The sequence below is a fragment of the Fukomys damarensis genome, unplaced genomic scaffold (assembly GCF_012274545.1).
Source record: "Fukomys damarensis isolate Sample0158 unplaced genomic scaffold, DMR_v1.0_HiC HiC_scaffold_7, whole genome shotgun sequence".
NCBI lineage: Eukaryota > Metazoa > Chordata > Mammalia > Rodentia > Bathyergidae > Fukomys > Fukomys damarensis.
The window spans coordinates 28,341,741-28,358,423 of record NW_022900919.1 but is presented as its reverse complement, the minus strand read 5'-3'; the positions used below and the strand labels follow the sequence as shown (position 1 = coordinate 28,358,423).

Below are 16,683 nucleotides of genomic sequence, written 5' to 3'. Positions count from 1 at the left end.
AGCAGAAAGCAGTCACCCAATGGAGTAGAGGCCTTTCCCCTTTACAGCCTTGACAATACATTGCTGCAGAAACAATTCTGTGCAAAAAGGTGGCACAATTAACAAAACTGCTGCTCAGCCTCCGTGATCAGTCAGTGCTGTGGTGTGTCCTGGTATCACCAGACCTGCTCATGATGCCGCCCTGAAGACAACACAAGCCATGGTCACAGTGGATCTCAGAACTGTGCTGCAGCTGTTGTGCAGCAAAACACCAAGAAAGACCATCCCAGGTCGGGGGTACTGTCAATCATAGGGGAGCTCCTCTGCCATCTCAGCAGCATTACCAGATGAAAGTCATGGTGGGTAGAGATAACAGCGGCCTCATAGGAAGCCCATTTCAGTCATCACCATAGAAACGTCTTTTAGGGTATCTTACATAGTATGGGTCAGGGAATAGAGGATCTATTTCCTGATCATCTTGTAGGGTTTCGCTGAGTTAGGTGAGCCCATGCCAGTGTAGGGCCCCAAGCATTCAGCTGAGGGGTCTGGATTCTGCAAGGACACAGGTCACCAGCGCCTTCAGCCTGAGCACCAGGCTCCCACTCCTGGAGTTATGGGGCAGGAGGGCACAGATAAATAAATTGCAAAGTGTGCCTTAGTCTGCCTGCAGGGTGTTGGAGTCATTTATCATTCAGAGCCACAGCTTAGTTCTAGGGAAAAGGGGAGGTTGCCGCCCCAGAACAATACCATTCCTGGAGTGCTGGGTTGGCCTGTTGCATAATTGTTGCTATTACATGCATGGGCTGACGGAGAGCATTTTTCACATGAGTGAGGCCGAGAAATTAAATCTGCACCATTGGCCCTGGACTGCTCTGGGACACTCAGGGATCTCCGCTCCTCATTTAAGGAATGCAAAAAATATTGAACTTGAAGATACTGTTCACTGCTCACTTTGACCACCCCCTACCCAGCCAACCCCAAGGAGTGATTTTACTGAAAAGCTGCGCTGTGCACAGGGGCTGAATTTGCTGTTTAAAATCAGAGCTTTCCATCTGTGTAATGAAAGCACAGGGACATTCCGATAATACCTCAAATAGCAAATTCTAGTCCTCGTTAGAGACTATTCCAGCATGTCCTAGAAATTTCAGGGCAGGTAATCAATTCACTCCAAATCTTCAAAGGAAACTAATTTCAGCTGTGTTTATTTTGAAACAAGGGTGCTCTTCCTGAGAAAATGTGCTTTGTCAAATACAAACATGTCTCTTGGTACCTGGTGGGGGCTGGTTCCAGAAACCCCTGCGAATATAAAAATCTGTGACTGCTCAAGTCCTTTATATAAAATGTCCTATTTTTTATATTACCTATGCACACATTCTCCCCTAGACTTTAATCTACAGGTGACTTGAAACACCTAATGCAATGTAAATCCTGTGAAAATAGTTAGAATATTTCATTATTTAGGGATAGTGACAAGAAAAAAGCCTCTACCTAGTCAGTACAGATGAAAATTTTTTCAAACATTTTCAATCTATGGCTGGTTGACTCCTCGACTCCTTGGATGTGGGACCCACAGGCAAAGAGGGCGGCAGAGTGTATACAAAGACAAGGTAATCTCTGTCGTGTGTAATTTAGAGTCTCTTTACTGTTCCTAAAGCAGCATTCTTCAGGAGAGCCTGTTCAACCCAGATGTGGTGGCCAGCAGTCAGGCAGGTGTGTGTTTGATGCCAGGCCACAGAGAACCCAGCCACAGTGGATTAAAAGTATAATGGTTCACTTTTCTCACATACCAAGTATCCCAGATATGCATATCACAACAATTCTGCACCCTCTTGGTCTTTCCCTAGTGATCCCAACATACCTGCTGTGATTTCAGCCATTAAATTTGGGTTGAAGACAGAAAGAAGAAGGGGCACTCTTCCACTTTCCATCTCTCTGGTCACTACTAGGTCTTTCTTGACCAATCGAAAGCCAGGGAAGTTTGAACCACCACTACAGCCCAATCACCGTTCATCCTCTGAGACTCATCCTTCTTGAGATCAGAGAGTCCCTGTTTGCTGCACTGCATAGTGGTGTTCTATTCACAGATAAGAGGCAAGGGAATTTCTACAATCCTATCCCCAAAGATACTTAAAATAGAAAGCCTGGAGCCCAGTTGTCCACAGCAGGCAGGTGACGCAGAGTTAAACCCAGCCCTGAGCTGGTGGCCTACGGGTGCCAGTGGTAGGGGGCTTCCAGATGATCGTGGGGTCCCTCTGCTATGCTCCTGGTGCTGGAGAGGGCACCCTGAAGAGCATTAGTGAACAAACACTCAGCAAGGCCACAGGATCTCAGGGTAGAGTAGCACAGAGAGCTGGGGACAGTCAATATGAGGAGGGCATGGGGAAACTGAGTCTGTATGCCTACAAGTCAGGGAACCCCATCCCACAATGATCCCTGAAAAATGGCAAAGGAGAGTGTTACACCAGCAGGGTACATGAAGATAGAGTATAAATACACCTGTTTAGAAAGTGCTGGTCATAACTCAACAGGACAGTAATATTTCATTCACAATTCACTTTCCAGTGAACTCTGAGTCTATGAAAAAGCATCATTCTGCAAAGATGAGTATCACGAACAAAAACCTCACTTTTTCCTGTAAAGTTTAAGCTATGCACACATTTCTTTCAGGGGATGGATGATGTTAAACTAGAGACATTCACCAAGTACAATGGTGTGCACCCCATCCTGTGAGGAGTTTTGCTATGAGAGAAGCCAAGAACTACAGCAGAAGTTGCTTCTTCCACATTTGCTTCTTCCCAAACCCGAGCCTCTTACCCTGATAGCTAGCTACAGACATGTTTTCAGACATGGTGGCCCACCATGGGGACACATTTAAAACTCCATCCCCAGCCCCCCATGAACATCCATCTGGCTTCTCCACAACTCTTCTCCTTTATAAGTACTACAGCAACCAAATTTGTGTCTATATGTGTTCTTTAAACACTGGGCTCAGCATTTTTCTAGGACCATCTTCTAGACTCAGAATTTGAAGCCAGCTAGGGAAGCAGGGAAGCCCCAGATTTCCTCGTGAGAGCCCACTCTAGTCACCTCCTCTCCAAGCCACAGCTGTGTCCTGAAGTGGCTAATTCAGTTCTGCAGCTGCAAAGGAGCCGATAGGGAGCTGTTCCTCGGGTTTTAGCTGGAGGTATCTATAACACAAAGAAGTACTCAAGTTAGAAAAAGTTGAAGGCACACGCTAGTGGATTTCATTATGCTTTTCTTCCCTTCACTTCACTATTTCCCCTCTCACTCATTCCTGCTGCTGCCTCCTCACCTTTCTCTCTCTGTCTGTCTCTTTTTGTCTCTGATTCTCTGTCTCTGTGTGAGCCTCTCTCTCCCTCTCTCCTCCCCCATATTATTCCCACCTCTCTCTACCTCCAACAGTACCCCCAGCCATCCCATCAGTTTCTCCAGTTTCCACTTCCCTTTCATGAATACACCTGGATAGTCCATGTAAAGAATTAGACTGTGGATAGATTCCTACTCACAGGCCTGTGTGCAGCTTTCCAAGGGCTCTTTAGGTGAGCAGATGCCAGAGAGGAAAGAGTGCTTTCTATTTAGATGGAAAGGAGAGAGACTCCATTAAGAGCTGCCTGAAGCCTGGAAACATTTGAGACCAGGAGATGCTGGTTCCCAGCCACTCTGGTGTCCCAGCTACTCACCCTCTGTCTTCAGAGTGGCCAGGTGGCTGATGCTGCCTCCGCAGTCGCCTTTGTTAACTGTTCCTGGTTTTTGCAGGTGGGAGTCTCTAGTCCTCGTGCTGATGTATCTCATCTACATTGTCATCATGAAGTAAGTACAGGACCTCCTTAATTTTCTGTCCCAAATTGTCTCCAACACCCAGCACCCCATGGGGACATGAAAGGAGGAGTGGGGGGAGGTAGATACGTGACTGGCATCTCAGCGCCCACCACTCCAGGCACACTGGGCTCCTGTTGGAATCTCTGTGACTTTTATTGGTAACCACAACAATGACCCTTCCAGTCTGGGTGCAGTGCAGGAATCACAGCTTCCAGGTATCCCTAGAAAGCTCTCTAGAACCTTTGCTCCCCCATCAGGATGGGCAACTTTGCATTGGCTTCACTCTCTTTCCTAAGAAAAGAGGTGAAGCCGACGAGTTCCATTTCGATGTAGAGTGAAGGGAACTGGGACTGGAGCTGGTTAAGAGCAGACTGAAACCTTGGAGTACATGTCTGCAGACTTCCATTCTTCCTGTGATCTTTGTCATTTATTGCTGCAAAACAAATTGCCCCAAAGCAGGGATTTATAACCACAAGCATGTATCCCTCAGTTAGGGTCCAGGAGCTGCTTAATGGGGGTGCTAGCTCAGGTCTTTCATGAAGTCAGACATCAGCTGAGGCTGCCTCATGTCTCTGACCGTAGCCCACAAGCATGGTTGACAAGCTGGGAGCTCAGTTTCTTGCCATATGAGCTTCTCCTTAGGACTACTTGAGTGATGTCCTACAAAGTCAGGGGTTTCAGAGAAAGAAAGCAAGAAGGACCCAGAAACACCCTTTATATGACCTCATCTCAAATTATACACCATCACGTCAGCCATATTCACTGAGTATAAGTACACCCAAGGGCTTCACATCATCCACTGAAGGTGTATTACTCACTCTTCTATCTCTGGGACCAAACACCTAATACCCACATCTTAAAGGAAGACAGGTTTATTTTGTCTCATCGTTCTCAAGGATTCAGTCCATAGTCTGCTGGTTCCAAGGCAGAAATATTATGGTGGAAGCTGCTCACCTCATGGCAGCCAGGAAGGAGAGAGAGAAGGCAGGATCCAGGGACCAGAATATGCCCTTCCAGGTTGCAGCACCAGTGACCCATCTCCAAGAAGGCCCCACTTCCTAACAGCACATTCAGCCAGGATATCAGCAGGGAAATCCACCGGTAAGCATAGCAGCCCCATGCTCTAATCATAAGCCCCACCTCTGAATGTATAAAACTTCTGGGGGACATTTTAGACATAAACCATAACAGAAGGGAATGAAGTGTCAAAATATTTGTCGATATAGTTTTAAGCCACCACATCATGTGTCTTCCTTCCCAGAGTTGGACCCACTTACTATTTACATCAGGAATATTGCTGATGTTTCTGATATTCTAAGTCTAATGGAAGCAGATTTTGAACCTCCTGGGGTGTGTAGGTCTCACAGATGAGGGGTTTATAAATAATGCAGAGCTGGAGCCACAGCCCCCATAGGAGCTGTTCCTGTGACTGAGTCAGCCCTGTGTTCCCCACCATATGCAGCCACTGGAGTAAGCACATTTCTAGGGGCAGGAAACTTTCTGAAATACTCACTGTAGACATAATAGGCTGATGACTGGAGCTGACATGATATTTTCCTTGCTGGTGAGCACTAATTAAAGTTAGTTCTGGTCACTAGTGATGGAGACCTATTAGAAGCCAGTGTGGACATTGGAAAATATCACCAGTGAGCTGGCTTGACTGGTTCTAGGGTGGGTTCTAATCAGGCTTTGCCCATTGACAAAATATGGCAGCATCTGCCAGAATTATCCAATGGCAAAATATGGAGCCCAGAATTTCCCAGAGGACTTGTCCATTGACCAATGTAGACCCAATATCAAGGTGTTCTTACTGGACATCACATTTCTAGAATAGGACCTAACATATTCATGGTGTTACCATGAGGGAACTGATGAAGAAATCCCAAGGCACACACAATGAAACTATTACCTTTCATTTAAAGTACCAATCAGTGAACTCCAAGGAAAACTAGAGTTGGTTCAAACCCTTTTCAGAGTATATAGACTCCATAGGAAACAGCTTTAAAGATGGAAGCAACCATCTTACTCCTCTTGTTCACCCCAAATAGCAAAACTATAGAGAGAATCAATACCACCATGGAAAGACCTCAAATGATACACACAGCTTCCTTCAGTGTTTTTCATTTGATGACTTTACTTTGTTTTTGGTTTTTTTTTTAACTTTTGGGTGCTCTAAGTTAGAGTTCTCAAAGAGTCAAGAGTTCTTTTTACCCCTTTGAGGAGGTGGGTCTACCAATGACTCTGGAAGAATTGTCATATGGTATCTTCTCTATGCATTGCACTGGCCTTGCATTTTGAGTCTGAATTTTAATTCAAGCTTGTCCTGTCTAGGGTCCTCACAGATGAGCGGTCTGCAAATGAAGATTGGGTGTAGAGACAAGAAAGGCTGAACAGCTTTGCTAGTTTGCCTCCTCTGGCTCTTGCACACCTTTGTCCAGCCTGTGGGTGGCTGGCTGGGCAAGTGGGCATTAAGATGACCAGTGAGCACATCCTCTCCTCTTCCCCAGGTCTCACCACACATGGAAGTTAAAGAGATATGTTTCTGCTGAGGCCTCAGCTCTACCATCCTTCCAGCTGCTCAAACCAGCAGGATCCAAAGAAAACTGCAGATAGCAGTACTGCACTCACAGAATTTTCTACCAGGCCCTAAGTTCTAGATTGAAATCTCTGCTCTTTAGCTGCCCCCCTCTGTAATCAGAGGCTTTAATCATTGGGTTTTATTAAATTGGATTTATAAAATTGCATGCTTCACAATAAAGTAGCTTCAAGGTGCAAGCACAAAATTTAAAACATTCAATTAAAAATATAAAACAGCAACAGCAGGAAAAAAGAAAGAAAGAAAAATATAGCATGTATTAGAATCATCAGCTGTCTCCTGGGTGGACAGCTTTAAAATGACCTTAAACATCCTGTCTGCAGATCCAAAGGCAATTTTGAATTGGTCACTTAGGTAGACTCTTAAGGAAGAATGTGTGGCCTCGACAAGGATTGAGTTCTGCACTCTTGGGTCACTTCTTGGAGTCTAGTTCCCCAGATAAAACAGTGCTGCCTGGTGGGGAAGGGCAAGTGCTTCACAGACCCAGCCCACCTGCCACAGGCCCCATCCTGCCACTTACCAGCCAGGGGACCTTGGCCAAGTTATCAGCTATTTCCATCTCAGGCTCTTCTTCTGCAAAGTAAAATTAATGAGGGTTTTGTTTTTTTAATAAAGATGGAAGGTTGGTTAAGTTATTCAAGAATCTGGTTTCAGCAGTGCCTTCACTGTATGGTATGATGATCCTGTGAATCCAACTTCAATAAGACAATAATAGGCAGGCATACTTTAAAAACAAAACCTCATGCAAGTCAATGTTTTTTTGGTTAAATATTGTCAATTATAATTATGAGTGCATTTTAATTGTGTAAAATAATGAATTCCACAACAAAATCTTCATATATGCATATAAAATGCCTTGATCATATCTTCCCTCTCTACTGCTCTCTCAAGCAAGTCAGTACTTTTGTGGGGAAAATCGGAGTCCAGATGGCAGAAGCACAATTTCTCTCTCTGTAGTGGACATGGCAGTTCCCGTTGAGCCAAGGAGTTGGGGAGACTTGATCATGCAGGAGAATACTGAAGAGACTCAAAAGTCAACAGCGTAGTGTGACAAACCTCAAGTGTTCGACATGAGGCCCAATACCATTCAACTATAGTTGCTCCACCCACACCCTGTCTATCCCCTCAATATAATTTGGAAACCCCAGCTTTCATATTAATTTGCCCATAAAAACCTCAGCATGTGTTTCTAAAATACTCACTTTAACACAACCATGATTAGTATTATAATACTTAAAATAAATAATTCCTTAATATCGTAGAACTTCTGAACAGTATTCAAATTTCCATTCATCTTAAATGTCATATTTATTTGCAGTTTTCTTTTGGTCTCATTAATGTCATAAATATTTTAAAAAATCAAAATGAAAACAAATCCTACTCATTATAATTGGTTGCACTATGTTTTTATCTCTTTTTCTTGTGTAAATTCCTCTGTGCGTGTATGTGTGTGTGTGCGTGTGCGCTTTTCCTTGCAGTTTATTCTTTGATAAAGTTTACTGTCTTTCCTGAAGACTTCACATGATTTAGAATTGTAGATTGCACTCCCAGGGTGTGTGGCACATGCTGTTCCTTTGGCCTCTGTCTTTCCTTCCATGCAGGCCAGACTGTGCCCAAGTGGGGGTGAGCCCTGCCATCAGGGGCACACTGAAGTCACCCTGCTCTCTGTGATGTGCATAGCCATTGTTGGCTGATGCCCATATCCACTGTTTCATGGAGGCTGTGAAACAGTGATGCCCTAATTCTATGCCCACCTCTCAGGAATCATGAGGATCTTCCAGGATGCCCACTGGTGTCATGACCAGCATCCTTTTTAAGTACTTTTCTATTTTTCCTGCCATGTGTGAAGAAGCAGTGACTCTGGGAGTACAGGAAAATTACAACCCCTCTGTCTCTCCACCATGGCTGAAGTGTTCTCATTAACAGCCCACTCCAGAGTGGCACTGACTGAAGAATCAGGCACAAGTGTACAGCTATAAGAGACCTCAGGGGGCCTCAGGGCAGCATCAGATGGGACAAGTACAGGTTGAGTGATCTTTGAGCTGCTGATTCAAAATGGCTGTGGCTGGCTGCTGTTCCCATGGAGGCTGGAGGTCAGGTTTGGGGAGACTATTTAGTGGCTGTTCCAAGGCCAGTAATCTATGGAATCTTTACTTCCGTGCACAGGAGAAAAGTATTACTGGCTTTCAGTACCCTAGAGACCCTGCCTGACTGTCCTTGCCCATAAGTTTTCTGGGACTCCCTCTATAAGTAAAGTGACCAGAACATCTGCCTGCTAGAAACATCCTAGGAACTTGTACGAGCCTCTTCCCATGCAACAGCGGTCTGCTGGGGCACATGAGAAACGTTGTCCAGGGTTTCCATTCAATTGTTTTGGACAGCAGTAGTCTAGATTTTTTTCATAAAGTGAAGACCCAATTGGACCGGGAATTATAGTACAATAGTAGGAGTATCACAGGCTGTACCACAAGAAACCAAAGGCGAAGACCTAGCCAGCCAGCCTACAACAACTAGACCATGTGGCGCAGCCAGCAAGTGACCACATGATGCAACACCTCTTCCTTCTCCTGCCAAGCTGGCCTCTGCCAGCACAGGTCCAGGGAGAAGACATGGCCCCAGGAAGAGGCTGTGGAGCTTATTACAAGTCCTTCCCTGTATACACATCAAGGGAGAGAGCTCAGACCCCGCAGTCCTGCCATTCACAGGAGGAGGTAGCAAAGAACCACTGTTGGCTTCTCTGAATTAGATTTTAATTTCACTTACCAATATCCTTCAATCACGAAATGTAACCAGCTGTGTATTCTGAGAGGACATGGGATAGCAAAGTAGGGAGGATCATAACTTAAAGTATGGGGTCCCACTCCTTGCCTGTGGACCAAGAACTCCAGGGAGCTCTCAGTGGGATTAGGAATCAGAGGTATGGGGAATGCTGATGGGTTCTTCATGTTTACTGATTTGCTCAGATATAATGCATGCATACATCAGTGCTTCGAAAGGAGGACAAAAGGTGCTGGGAACATGGTCAATGGATTGGCCAACAATGCTGAGATTGACGACAGCAGCAACTGCGATGCAACTGTGGTGCTACTTAAGAAAGGTAACCAGGAGGGAAGGAGGGAGTGAGGGTGGAAGAGCAAGTGGATAGATAGGTGGATAGATGGGTAGGTGGATGGGTGGATGGGTGGATAGATGGGTGGGTGGATGGGTGGATGGATGGATGGTTGAATGAGTAGGAAGATGGGTGGGTGAGTGGATAAAGGGATGGATGGATGGGGGTGGGTGGGAGGATGTGGCATGGATTGGAGGGTGGATGTGTGAGTGAGTAGGCAGATAGATGAAGGGATGGGTACATGGATGGATAGAGGATCCAGCTGACCTTGAGGGAATACTGCCTGTCCCAAAAGAGAGGACACAAAGACATCCAAATGTTCAGTTCTCTCATCCTTCTTATGGCTGCTCCATGAGACCTCTCATGGTGATGAGCTGATCAGAAAGCCCAATGGGGAATCTTAGAGTGCTCCACTGAGAGTCTTAGGGAGCAAGTTTCCTGGAGGTGACACAGGGAAGTGAAAACAGATGGCTAATGAGAAGATCCTGGGTTTTGGGGTGTTGGTTGTGTCACATTTGGGCTGTGTGACCATAAAACAATCTGTCTGAGCCTCACTTTTCTCTTCAGAGAATGGGAATTATTATTTCACAAGTAAAGCAGATAAAGTAGTCTCTGTAAATGACAGTTGTTACTAGTACATTAATGCCTGTACCCAAATTCACTATCAGCAGATAGTTAGTTAATGGAAACATTAACTCTGTTTCCAAGCTGCAGAAGCAGTGGAGAGTTACCTTTCCTTCCAAAGGAAATCTGATATTTGGTAGATTCTTGCAAAGCAGTGGATACACTAAGGGAGATAATGTTGTATTCTCTGATAAGTAATATTCTAACATAAAAGAATATAAAAATTTATCATTAACATTGCTTGGAAAGTGTTTTATTTTTCATTTTATTTTTTAAATTTCCCTTGAGGGGTTGGAGCATAGCTTAGTGGTGGAAAGCTTGCCTCGTTTGCACAAGAGTTTGTGCAAAAGGATTTGACCTCCAGCACCACAGGGAAAAAAATCCCCTTGAAATGTGTCCTATGTGGTTGTTTTGCAGGGAAAAAGAGAGAAGTTAGAAAATATGTAGGTTATTTTCAAATATATTTCCATCTTTAGACTATCTGGATAATTATTTGATTTTGAAAATGAAATATTTGATATATTTTTCTGAATGATGATATGTATGTTTAATAAAAGACTTCAGCATGATTTTGTACCCTCCAGCATCATTCAGTTTCTCTCGTTTTGGGTACTTTATAACTACAGAAGGAATACTCGACAGGAACCAAAGTCAGCTGCCTAATATTAGTCAGGGTTTCCAGTATCATTTCACAATGTGGTGGTTTAGGAAACAGGAGCAGATGCTCAGAGAGGCTATGGCCAGGTCCCCAAGCCCATGGGCACCGGTGGCCCATTCACAGAGTGGGCACAGGCCTCAGTGGCAACTCACTGCACAGGATCTACCCCAGTACCCCTTCTGAGTGCTGGGCCTCTGGAGTGACAGCTCAGAGGTATGACTGACCTTCCCCAGTCACTTCCAGTCCTGGCTGGGCTTCAGGACTGTGTGTCTGCTCAGCATGACCTCCATGCCCACCCAAGTCTGTTCTGTAACATTTGACAACTCAGTATGAACATTGTTGGTATTTAAAGGATATGTAGAGATAATAAAGGTTATTGGGGTTTTTCCCTTGCCCTAAACCTAAGGTGGTGAGAAACAAAATCCTTTGAGGACAGAGAGGAATTCTCTTATGTGATTCATTCCTGCCGTGTCAAGGGATGATGTTTGAGCAGTTTCAGATTATTTGAGATGAGCCATTAATAAGCCTATGGAAAGGAGATTTTGACTCTTCTCCAATTTTTTTCACTGCAGTTTTTCTTAGAAAGAAGGGGAGGGAAAGGGGGAGGAAGGAAAGGAAGGAGGAAATAAGACTAGAAGGATGGATGGATGGATGGTGAGTGGGTGGATGGATGGATGGATGGCAAGAAGAGAGATGTGAGGTGGAAAGAAGAGAAAAAGAATGAGTGGTTTCTCTTTTGTCCTCCTGGCTTCATTGTTATCCTTTTCACCCCACTAGCCAATTTCCACCGCAAAGCATCTGTGATCATGGTGGATGAGCTGCTGTCAGCCTACCCACACCAGCTGTCTTTCTCTGAGGCTGGCCTGCGGATCATGATAACAAGCCACTTTCCCCCCAAGACCCGGCTCTCCATGGCCAGTCGCATGCTGATCAATGAGGTATCTGGGAAGGCATTGTGCGCTGTCACCAGACAAGAGTGGGGAACCACAGGAAGAGAGATCGCCTCACTCAAAGTGTAATCCTAGAATATCCCCCAGCCCTTCATGGCATCTCTTCTCCCAGGGCCAGCTCTGCATCCTGGTCCTGGCTCTTCACTCCACACATGAGAGATGAGTTCAGCTGCCAGCTATCTAGAGAGACTCCCCTGTCCCCTTCTACCAACTTATTTCCTAGAGCCCCCTGGTGTGAGCTTGCACAGAAGTCATTGCTAGATAAAGGTTATCTTAGTTTAAAGTAACCCAGAGTCTCTGCCCTGCTTTTCCTTTCTCTGGAGCAGCAACCTTATTGATACAATAGTCCATACACAGGGTGTGGCTCTCCCGTGAGGAGCAAGGGAATTCATCCAATCTGGAGAAGAAAGATAACACCACAGAGCCCAGACATATCCCTGTCACAGGAATTTCCTCTAAAGGGATTTGCAAGCTCTGGTGAGTTATAAAAGGTTAATCTTTCTGCCTGGAAGGTTGTTTATTTTTGGGGGAATCTTACAACTTGACTCCAGAATCTTCTGGACACATCTCCTTGTCAACAGCCTAGGGGAAAACCCAGTGGCCCGTGTCCTGGGAGTAAGGTACTTCCAACCCCTCGGCCTGTAGTGAGCATGTCCCTTTCTCTCCCCAGAGACAGAGACTGATCAACAGCAGGGCTTATGCCAATGGGGAATCCGAGGTGGCCATCAAGATCCCAGTTAAACACACTGTAGAGAATGGAACAGGGCCCAGCAGCGCCCCCGACCGGGGGGTGAATGGGACCCGGAGAGATGATGTTGTTGCCGAGGCTGGGAACGAGACTGAGAATGAAAATGAGGACAATGAGAACAACGAGAATGACGAAGAGGAGGAGGAGGAAGAGGAGGAGGAGGAGGAGGAGGATGAAGGACCATACACACCGTTCGACCCCCCTTGTAAGAGGTCCTACATCCAGGTGGGGTGGGAGCTGTTTCCAGGCCACTGAGTGCATGGCCTTTACTTGGATGGGTTTTTCACTACTCAATGCAAAAAAAAGGTCTCTGTGTGAAGCACATTTATATGAAGTTTACAGGTTCGAGGATGACCACAATGGCAGCATCCCATCATGGTCTGAAATTGGGGCACTTTGACTGGGTGCATTTTATGGGTACAGGTCCTCTCTTAGCAATTCTGCAAGATCTTTTGGTGCTGAACAGGGAATTCCCATGACCCCGTTATCTAGGCACTTTGTTGGGCACAGGGGACCTTTGCTCCCCTTCACCTGTCCCACAGCAGTTGGAGGCCTCACCCTGGGAACTCTTGCCCAGTTCCCTTTGTTTCTACTTCCTGTCCCTGACCCCTGTTCCCAGGTCCCCCTCTCCCATGATGCAGGACAGGAGCCACAGGTGATGCAGACCTGGATAGAAAGCTGTTCTGGGTGTCTCTGCTGGTGAGGCTGGCCAGAAACTCTCCCTAGACCTTGGAAGGGGAAGGCAGACAGCCTATATAAGCCTTCAGGACCTCAGCCACCAGGCTCAGCATGTCCTCCTCCTCTGACTGCTGCACTTGAATATTCCAGTAATGTTGTCAACCCATTAACAGAATGGTGGACCAGGCACCAAGAATTCTCTTTACTAAACCATCTAGAAGCTTCTGGTTGTTTCTGGAAATAGTGCTCTTGTCCATTTCCCATTCATTGTTGAAAGTAGAGTTATTCATGTGTGTGAGCTCTCTAGGAAGTCTGAGGAAAGGCTGCAGATGTGTATGTGCAGAATCCAACTCCCATGCTGTTTTCAGATGCAAGGTGTTCCTGTGCTCCAGAAGTGCTCCTCTCTGTGTCCAGGAGGCTGCTCGTGAGCCCAGTCAGGGATCTAAAGATCGGAACCTCATTAGATAATTACTAAAATGAATAAGAAAATAGCCAGACTCCTGTACTCCAGCCAATTCCCTACTTGCCCAGCCAGTTAAGTGGTTGCTTGTCAGTAGGTTATCTTGATAGAAAAAAAGGTACACAGTAGTCCCCTTTTCTGTGGTTTTGCTTTCTGTAGTTTTAGTTACCGAAGGTTAACAGTGGTCAACCACATCCTGAAAATATTAGCTGGAAAATGATGGAAATAAGCAATGCTTAAGTTTGAAATTGAACACCATTCTAAATAGCATGATGAAATCTCACATTGTCCTGCTCCTTCCCACCTGGGATGTAAATTGTCCTTTTGTCCAGCATGTCCATGCTGCATGTGCTGCTGGCCTTCCTGGGGGTCTTGGAACCTGTCCTCTGTAGATAAGGGGAAACACTCTTATTTATCCATTTGCCACCTTTGGATGTGTTTCTTGGCAAGCTCCTTCCCTTCAGCCAGGTCACAGCGGTCTTAGGGATTAAATGACCAAATACGGCACTCCTCCTTTGCCAATCCTTGTTTCGTTTACTCTTGGTGTGTAACAAATTACTACAGATCTAGAAGCTTAAAACCACACCCCTTGGCCAGCTTGTCATTCTGTAAATCAGAGGTGCAGCTAGATTCTCAGAGCTTCCCAAGGTTGGAGTCAAGGTGTGGATGGGGCTGTGTTACTTTCTGGAGGCCCAGGGGAAAATCCATCCCAGACACCCACATCCAGGTTGATGGCAAAGTCCAGTTCCCTGTGACCCCGTGTTTCACTGGGTAGCTCCTTCCTATGCCTCCAGTCTGTCTGGCTTCCCTGGCCGCTTTGAGGATTCCTGTGACTTGTCCAGACTTTGTCCAGCAGCCCTACCTAAAGTCCAGGTGCGCCATAGGACACAGCACAGCCACAGGACTGCAGGCCCCTCCCTCTGAAGGGTTCTGAGGATCAAGCTGCGGAATCTTGAGGACCCATGTCAGGAACTGTGCCTGGCCTGCCCTTGTGTTCAGAGCCCACTGTCGACTCCACTTAAGCTCCAGACACCCTTAATTTGCTGAAGTCTTTCATTGATGAAGGGAACACTCGTGCCAGCTGAAGAGTCTGTGAATGCCAAGAACCATGCTGGCATCAGGGAAGCCCCGGGTCCCTAAGGGCTCCCATCAAGGCGTACAAGGGAAGACCCTGTAGGAGTGAGACCAGAGGTCCAACTCACATGGGCCTCAGTGGGACAAGGGCCCCTCCTGTCACTCCTGCCACTTGTTCCTTATTCCTGTCCTGGGTGAGAGTAGTGCCAGGGCCCCTGTGGGTGTCAGCTGTGGTCACATGTCCCTTAACAACAAGCTTCCTTCTGCGTGGCCAGATGATTCTGCCATGGTGTGCACATCATGACGTGTATTTACACATGATGGCCACAGTGTCACCGGGCCATGTGATCTCACGGGACCACTGTCATATACATGGCCCCTTGTTGACCAGAATATTATGTGAATATTATTTGTCGTGTCTCTGGGAAGAGGCTGCAGATGACAGAGGTCTCAGACCCTTGGCCACACATTCTGGCTCCGCATGAGTTGGGGGATGTGGCTGCTGTCATCCCACCCCACTCAATCCTGCTGCCCAGGCATCAGGGGCTTTCAGCCAGCCTCCGGTCCAGGTGTCCTGATGCAGTGCAGCCCTGATGCACAAGGACAGGAAGACCTGATAATCTGCATTTCTAACAAGCTGCAGGAGATGCCAGCACTGCCAGTCTCTGGGCACATGTGGAGTATCAAGGAAGGAGAGCCCTGCTGTGACAGTGACCTTCACAGTTCTTCTAGAGGGCAGGGAGCACATGTCAAAGCCAGGCTCTGCTCCAAAATGTGGGATGGGCTTGCCCAATTGACCGCTCTTCCCCTCACTCTCAGCTGAAAAGCTGGCCTGGAGCTTACTGTGGGGGTCAAGGGCTGATGGACAATCAGGACCCTCCCAGGGTGTCTGGAGGCTGGAGTGTCTCATGGGCCAGCAGAGGTGTCAGGATGCCAGCAGGGCTGCAGGTGGCTCGGTGGTGAGCACTTGACTGATGTGCACACGGCCCTGGGTGCCACCCCTGGGAGATGCAGCACAGGGCTCAGACCTGGCTCCCCTGGTTCTAAGTTCCTCAGGGTTCTTGTGGTGATCCTGCCAGAGGCACAGGTCACTTGTGCTGTCACCCAGCTGTAGTGCCAGCTGCAATAAGGACAGGACCAAGGTGGGTGTGATGAGCAAACTGGTATGTGGGAGTGTGGACATACAGCGTCTGTATGTACAGACACAGGTGTACACAGGAATGTGTACACGCAGCAGCTGTGTACCTGGATGTGTAGCTGCAGTGCTTAATAGACAGATGTTGAAGTAAAATATGTATGTGTATATTGGTTTTATTTATTGTGTTTCGTGACACAGGGGATTGAACCCAGTGCCTTTGCACTGAGCTTCCAGTGGGGGTGTGTGCAGAGTCTTGCTAAGATAATAAGCTGCCCAGTCTGGGTTCAAACTTGAGATTCCCCTGCCTCAGTCTCCAGAATGCTGGTGAGGCATGCACGACATATCCAGATATAGTGTATACATTGAAAATAATATGTTGGTACACAGATCATGTATGCACAGATATGAATGTACCTATGTTTAATGATGTATATGCTTTATTATAGATTCTATACATATACATATATGTTATGTGCAGCTATGCATACTGTATTTACATATATACATAAGTATAGTTAATAATTTTTATCTTTTGAATGAAGAAAGCCTTGCTATTGGCAGACAAAAATGAGGTGTAGGTACACATATTTCCATTAAAAAGACTGGAAGGGGTGGTCGGGGATTTAGCTCAGTGGTTCTGGTGCCTGCCTTGCAAGCACAAGGACCTGAATTTGATCCCCAGTATTAAAAAAAAAGACCGGAATGGAAGCTAGGCATGGTATAATTCCAGTACTCCGGAGGCTGAGGCAGGAGGATCTCTGTGAGTTCGAGACCAGCCTGGGCTACATAGTGAGTTCCAGGTCAGTCTCAACTACACAGTGAGACACCC

At 46.4% G+C, this 16,683-nt stretch overlaps 1 protein-coding gene across 1 annotated transcript in view; it reads left to right on the top strand.

Annotated features, from left to right (window-relative positions):
* The window catches only part of Slc24a3 (solute carrier family 24 member 3), a 459,193-nt gene that overhangs the window by 417,534 nt on the left and 24,976 nt on the right, over positions 1-16,683 (top strand). The window contains exons 9-12 of the mRNA XM_010634169.2: positions 3,757-3,810; positions 9,379-9,512; positions 11,584-11,744; positions 12,427-12,709. Coding sequence (XP_010632471.1) covers positions 3,757-3,810; positions 9,379-9,512; positions 11,584-11,744; positions 12,427-12,709 — 632 coding nt within the window. The remainder of the gene's footprint in view (positions 1-3,756; positions 3,811-9,378; positions 9,513-11,583; positions 11,745-12,426; positions 12,710-16,683) is intronic.